This window comes from Penaeus vannamei, chromosome 3, assembly GCF_042767895.1.
Source record: "Penaeus vannamei isolate JL-2024 chromosome 3, ASM4276789v1, whole genome shotgun sequence".
In the NCBI taxonomy this organism is placed as follows: Eukaryota; Metazoa; Arthropoda; class Malacostraca; order Decapoda; family Penaeidae; genus Penaeus; species Penaeus vannamei.
Genome location: NC_091551.1, coordinates 15623684 through 15631183, shown reverse-complemented (window position 1 = coordinate 15631183; position 7500 = coordinate 15623684). Strand labels below are relative to the sequence as shown.

General features: G+C 47.3%; 1 protein-coding gene across 3 annotated transcripts in view; it reads right to left on the bottom strand.

Annotated features, from left to right (window-relative positions):
* Positions 1-7500, bottom strand: part of LOC113816611 (protein gooseberry) — an 8928-nt gene that overhangs the window by 1343 nt on the left and 85 nt on the right. Inside the window, exons 1-6 of one of the 3 annotated variants that reach the window (XM_027368660.2) lie at positions 7390-7500; positions 6186-6517; positions 3591-3705; positions 597-768; positions 255-478; positions 1-132 (exon numbers count right to left, since the gene is read on the bottom strand). The exon at positions 1-132 is cut by the window's left edge and continues 1343 nt beyond it; the exon at positions 7390-7500 is cut by the window's right edge and continues 85 nt beyond it. In XM_027368660.2, coding sequence (XP_027224461.1) covers positions 1-132; positions 255-478; positions 597-768; positions 3591-3705; positions 6186-6517; positions 7390-7429 — 1015 coding nt within the window. In that variant the 5' untranslated portion in view covers positions 7430-7500. The remainder of the gene's footprint in view (positions 133-254; positions 479-596; positions 769-3590; positions 3706-6185; positions 6518-7389) is intronic. The other 2 variants (XM_027368663.2, XM_027368661.2) reach the window with 2 other exon arrangements.

Genomic DNA, 7500 nt, shown 5'->3' with positions numbered 1-7500 from the left:
AGGGCATGGAGGAAGTCACGGGATACGTCATGGCAGCCATGGGGGACGACATGAGGGCGTGGGAGTTCTCGGCGGTGAAGGCGGCGGCGCCGGGGTAGTCGTAGCCGGCCGTGTTCTGCCAGGCGCTGCTCGCTGCGGGGCGAAGAAGGAAGCGGGTTAGTCACACTCACAATGAAAACCGGATGGCGATTGTCATGACAATAACAGGTGAGGCCATGTGATAAGGAGCAACCCGGGAAAGACAATCAACTTACAGTGATAGGCAGCGGCAGCGACTGCGGTGTGGTCTGCGGCCGCGGGCGGCGCGTACTGGTTCATGTAGGTGGAGGCGGCGGCGGCCGTGGCGGTGGGCACGGCGGCGGGCGTGGGCATGGAGGAGGACGACAGGCCGGCCAGTTGCTGGCTGCTGAGGTGCTTGCGCAGGCGCGCCCTGCGGTTGCTGAACCACACCTGGACGCGGGCCTCGGTCAGCTTGGCCCTGGAGGAGCAGAGGGTAAAGGTTAGTGCCACGTTCCTTTCGTCCTTCGCAAAAGTATTAAAAGGACGATAAACACAAAGCCAAAACGAAGTCACCGAAAGCGATCCGCGATACTCACTTCTGGGCCACCTCCTCCCTCGTGTAGACGTCCGGATACTGAGTCTTCTCGAAGGATCTCTCAAGGACCTCGAGCTGCTCGGCGGTGAAGGTGGTGCGGGAGCGCCTCTGCTTCCTCTTGAGGGGGATCCCCGGCTCGCTCTCCGTGTCGCTCTCGTCCGAGCCAGCGCCTCCTGTGGGGGAAGGAACCTGTCAGTCCTGTGGCTGGCGCTCCAGAGGCCGAGCGCTTGCGGCCTGGTTTACAGTGAACAATCAGAGTTGTGTAATTCAATGTAACTGTGTTGAGTAAAACCCTTTGGATGCACCTCCTTTTGTAGTCTTTTCCCGTAGGTAACGCAAAAACAAACAATATCCTTGTTCTATTCTCAGTCTGACTTATATTGTTCTCATTTTCTTTATGGAAAATCTTGAACTGTTTTCAAAATTTCACAAATGCGATTTAAAATGTTGCCAATTCATTCATTACCGCCACTTCTGTCCCGTAAAGGTTGATGTGTTCGAATGTCAGAAATAGACCTGACATTAATCTTATATGCCTTTGGGTGCTATGTATATGATATTACACAGACTAAAATAAATAAATTTTGTTAATTGGCCGGACTGAGAATCATATTTGGTTGATAAAGATTTGATAAATAAACTCAAATTAAGACTCGGTTGATCCGAAGTCGACGCGAACGGTTTCAGAGAAGGCCTTTGGTTTTGGCAAGTCATTGTTTCGGATGAAAACACGGCTTCTGGAGCTTCTCGTTTTCATTTCTGTACAAAAGAGCGAAGCCATCGCATTAAGCTACATAATAATGGTTAAGGAGTATTGAATCCTTCTTTGTGCGCCGCATAAAGGTGTGAATCCCGCCTCGTTGAGCCGCCTGTCGGAAAGCGCTCGTTTTTTTTCTTCTTTCGCAATGTTCATCTGTATTTAAGAAACATAGCTGAACTTTTTTGCTGTTTCTTTCCCCCTAAAGTTGTTGGTTTTCTCTCTCTCTCTCTCTCTCTCTCCAAACACACACTTTCTCTCTATCTCTCTCTGCTTCTCTTCCCCTCTGTATCTCCCTCTCCCTCTGCCTCTCTCTTTCCCTCTCCCTCCCTTTAGCTCTCTCCCCCCATCCCAGAGAACAGCAAGTGCGCGGGCGTGTGAGTGGGTGGGCCACCTTCACGGGAAGCCCATTAATGAAGTAACTAATAGTACCCAAGACCCGAGATACCCGCATGTGGATTCTGTTAACCCAGCGGGAAGTGAGGAGGCTCCACCACGCCGCTCTTTTTCTCCTTTTTTTATTTCTCGTTTTATTTTACTACAAAATTTTGAGCAAGTTAAGTTTTAGTTTCCCAGGCTAGTGAGAATGGTACCTGGGTGAATATGCGCGGTTATATTACCCCTTGAAATGGAAATATATCAAAACTCGATATGTAAGGTTTATTTTGGTTATAAAATGATTGTGTCTAACGAAGAAACTGTAAGCATTATTTTCGATGAGAAAGATATCATTTTTAAACATTTTACCCTGTGATCACTAGTTTCCATCAGTATTATCTGTGTCACAATTAAGTGAAAATCAAATAAATTCCCCAAATGAACATGATCTTAAATTTTACTTTCTCCTTCCCCTCCTCCTCCTCCTCCTCTCTTCCTCCCTCCCCCTTCCCACCCCTACCCCTCACTCCCTCTCCCTCCCCTACCCCCCACTCCCTCCCCTACTCCCCACTCCCCCTCCCCCCTCCTACTCGCCCCAACAGACCATAATGGCGAAATCGTGAAACTATTAACGTCTCTTTTGCTTTACATCGCCAAACATTCTTATTTCACCGCGAAGACACATTTACTGCAGGAACACCAACAGAGCGGCGGGTTGGATGTGGCTCTCGGCGAGGTGGTCCCGCCAGCAGGTCCTGTGCGAGATGTTCGGCCCTCCCGCTCTCTCTATCTATCTCTTTCTTTCTCTCTCTCTCTCTCTCTCTCCATTTCTCTTTTTTTTCGATTTCTCTCTCTCTCTCTCTCTCTCTCTCTCTCTCTGTCTCTGTCTCTGTCTCTGTCTCTGTCTCTGTCTCTCTCTCTCTCTCTCTCTCTCTCTCTCTCTCTCTTCTTCTGTCTGTTTACACGATCGCAGCGAATGGATACCAATTATAAATTTATTAACCCATCAATTCGATGATTCATCATCATGTATCGTTTTTCTTTGGTATCTAAAAATGTTGTTTTTCACGATTTACAAAGAGATTATTTAAAAATCAGAATTTTAGATGGCTTACACGACATTCGAATAATCTTAACGATATGTAAAACTTGCAGCATGATTCTATTAGGGAAAGGAAATTAAAAGATTCATTTTCTCGTAAATCCCCGTGAGACTTGATACGAAAAATATATGAATAAAGAGGGACAATATCGTACATTTATTTTTTTATGATTAATCAAAAAGAATTAAAAAATGTACATATTTTGGGCTCCTTTTCTCTCGACGCCAAAGCGTGGGAAGAGAATCCGAAACGCAAGCAATAGGTGGAAAGGAGGATCGGATGCGCCTCGTAGCAATTTTGTCTCCGCAATTACGCTTAAATTCCATCCCGATCGCTATATTTCGTTTTCGTTATAGGGAGCACCCTAAAAGCGACATAACGGACAGGCATCGGAAAGGTTAATGTAGCTCGGTCAAAGGCTAATGGCGTGATTATCCCGAGTTTCGTGCGCGCCGCCCGGAATTCGCCGAATAAAATGTTTGACCGCGGAAGAGCCGTCGTCACGCGACTCGGCGGCGGCGGCGGCGACGGGAACGGCCCGCCAGCGTTCGCCGGGGAGTCCGCGCGCCAACCCGTGGTCTGTGCGGCGGGGTTTACGAGTGTGAGTGTGTGAAAGTGCGCAAATATATATGCATATGGGTGTGTTTCAATCGGATCTATGCTTCCGTTGATGTCCGCAAGTTGGCTTAGTGTGGTGTAATTGTTTGTGAATTTTGGGCAAGTTTGAAAAGACGAAGGAAATAATGCAGGTACTTACCGAGGATGCCATCGATGCTGTGGTCCTTCCTGGGGTCGTCGTCACGCCTTCCGCCTCGCAGGATGCGGCTGATGGAGCTGACGGAAGGAGCTGACATCTTGTCCACGATTCCCTCCTGAAGAAGGAGACAAAGTGCTGTTAGAATCACGATAACTAAACAGAATGTCTTAAACACAATTTTGATCCAACACAAACAAACACTAAAATGAGATATGAAACAAATATTTTTCTTATTATATCAGCATATTATTTTTTTCTCTTATCAATTAGTTTTATAAAATCGAAACATCCCCCGCCCATCCATCCCGAAAACCAAACACCGCCACCCCGCCCCCGCCCGCCACCCGCGCCACGGTAAAGGCCTCCCAAGATGTTTATTTTCCGAAAGTTCTCACCCCCCCCCATTAGCCTCCCCAAATGAGGGCGGATTGACTCGCCGATGCTTTGTCGCGGCTGACGTGGCCATGACAGCTGCCCCGCCCACCCGGCCGCGCGGATCGCCTCACGCCCGCGCCCGCCGCCCCGGGACAAGGGATTATCGACAATGCTGATAATTGTAAGAAGAGATTAATCCCCCGATAGCGCTAATGTAGCCTCTTACCCCCTCTCCCCCCCTCCCCCCTCCCCCCTCCCGGAGTGGCGATGAGGGTGGCCTCGGGGCGCGCTGGGGACTGCCAAGAGAAAAAGGAAGGAAAAAAAGAGGATGCAGAAGGATGAGGAGAAGAGGAGAGAGGAGAATAAGAAGAAAAGGAAAAAGAGGAGAAGAGTGAAGAGAAAAAATAGGGAGGATGAAGAACACGAGGAGGAGGAGAAGAATAAGAATAGGAAAGAGAAGGCGAAGGAGGAAGAGCAGGAGGTTAAGAGAAGGAAGAGAAAGAGAAATAAGAAGAAAACCTCGCCTCCCCCCTGCTCACCCCCCCTCCCCCTACACGCACAGCATCATGCTCAAGCGCGCCAGAAGTCAGCGAGATCGACGCGGATTTCTTTATCTCCAGCATCTCTGTCGGTGACCCCCCCCCTCTCTACCCACCTTCAACCCACCCACCCACCCACCCCAAGCCCACCGACGGCCAACTTGACTTCTTAATCCGAATCAATCTCTAGTTTTTCCCAAATTGGCTTTCGGTGGAAAAGGGGCATCTGCCGCTTGTCTGTCAAAACCACTCACGTATACACGCACTTACACACACACACACACACACACACACACGTACACACACACACACACACACACACACACACACACACACGTACATACAGAGAGCCTTGCTGAATGTGAACTACCGAGTCGGTTTGAAACGTTTGTAATATCTAGAAATATTCACCCGGTATTTCTTTTTTTGGCAATGCTTCCCGTGAGATTACCAACACAGCGGATAGATTTAATAGCCTTCAACATTACCCTTGATTACTGTTATTACCATAATCATCGCTGCCTCGGTGCTACTGACGCCCTTATCGCCAAGAACATCGACGAACCAATAACAATAAACGCAGTAGGAGCCGCTGCGCCCACGATCGAGGCCAGACGTCGATCAGGGCGGCGAGTCTCCCAGCGCCCTTGCTGAGCGCAGGCGACAGGTTGCCCGCCTCCTATCATTGCAGATTATCTCTTCTCCTCCTACTCTCTTTCTCATCCCCATTCTCTCTCTCTCTCTGTATATATATATGTATATGCATATATATATATATATATATATATATATATATATATATATATATATATATATATATATATATATATATATATATACACACACACACACACATAGTTATATATACATATATTTAAACACACACATAAACAAACACACACACACACACACATGTGTGTGTGTGCGTGCGGATGTGCCCATCTTAGTTGATTAACAATAGTTCCTTTGTGGCTGAATCCCGTAAATCCACCTCCACTCTGCACGAGATCCACCCAACGCCCTCGTTCCACGGCAACGAATACGAGACCCTGTACACATAACTAAATCTCTAAATGATCTCTGAAACCAGTGACCAGCGGCGCTCCGCCCAATTGACCTAGGATGACCTGACCTCCTGGATGATTAACTGGATGAAGTGCTTAAGCTCATCAGTACAAGTGCCTCCTAATTGACCCCCCCTCACCCCCCTTCCCTTAATTTGTGTCAGGTTTGGAGAAATTAATTTCGAATAAATATCTTCTTTAATTTACTGTAGATGCGATATGATCGTAAAACGGTATTAATAATACTGACAAATATAATTAAGAAAATAACGATTTTGGTATTGAACTAATGAAAATCATTATAAGAATAACAAAGTTAATTAAACTGGAAAATGAAATTAAATGAACAACAAAAAACAAAGAATAATAAAACCAAATTTATCTAAACAATAAAAATGATACCATTTCTAAAATCATTAACGTCATCACCATCAAAACCAGCAAAAGTAGGAAACAATCATATGTTTTTTCAGACGAACTACAATTTCCCTGTTCATGAAACTAAACCCTTTGTTTTGTAACCCTTTAACAGCCCAATGCAAAGGCTTCCCCTGCAAGCCCCCGCCCTCCCCTCCCGCCCTCCGGTGTGTCTTCCCCACCCCCGCAAGACACTTTACCTTGATGAGCCTGTCTCTGATCTCCCACGAAAACACGCCGGGATTGTCCTTTTTATAGTCGTCGATCTTTTTCTCGACGTCAGGCGTGGTTACCTTAGGCTTGGACCCGCCGATGACGCCGGGCCGGATGGAGCCGGTCTCCTGGTACCGGTTGAGGATCTTGGAGACGCAGCCGTGGGACACGCGGAGCTGCCGCGAGATCACGCAGGGGCGCACGCCCGCCGCCGCCATCTCCACGATCTTGAGGCGGATGTGGTTGGGCAGCGGCCGCCCGTTGATGAACACGCCGCCCAGCTGGTTCACGCGGCCCTGTCCTGTGCAAACACCACCAGCTATTTTGAGTGTTAGGAAATATCTCATTTCGTAAGGATTATATCGACAATAATACTAATAAACATATCACACCAAGATAACTATAACAGAATTATAATAAAATAGTAATAAAACATATAGCATATACATTCCACATTCCATGTGTAGACTTCCGACCACATATAATGCACGATAATAGTCTGCCATCCCTGACTTCATCAAACAAGCAGTCTGAACTCTCAGTAATTTTCGTGTCACCGGCAAAGGCCAAAAAACAGAGATCATGACATTGGTGATGACAGCACTTCCACGTCAGGGACCGCCGAGGCCCTAATTGCCTCCGATCGTAATGACTCAATCCCGCTCCCTCCCTTCGCGCCGCTTCCTTCCTGTCCCCGTGATGGCGTGTTCCGCGAGCGGTCGTGCCCGCCGCGTGACGACTCCCAGGCCGATGACGGATTGATCAACATGATTAGCAGCAATTCGGCGGCGGATCCCGACATCGCCGCCGAGAGCCGCCGACCGAGTCATCCCGCGGGCGGAAACGCAGCGCGACGCCTGTCCGCCTCTTGCAAATTATGAGCTACAGCGGCAAGTGTCCGCATGCAATCGTCAAATTTATCTATTGTTGCAGTCCTCAGTGACTGCGGATTGACATCGGTAGTGATTTGCAATGCATGACAGATCTCTGATCACAGTAGTTACTGTATGAACACTGGTTAGCGTGGAATGTATTTGCTATATATTTCCCTACTGTAGAATTACTGATGTTTGTGAATCTCTAATATAAATTCCATTAGAGGGAGTGGTTTAGTATTTTTAAAAAAAGTTATTGTGTATAAGTAAATAACTATAAAATATTCTAACAAACAAATAAGATAAAAATTCTTACCCTGGAAGGGATATCCCGAGAATATAGGTCTAATAGTCATATTGTCCTGTCGCACTTGCAGCACTCCGACGAAAATTTATAAAGCCTCTCCTGGCACTCCCGAAAAGGAAA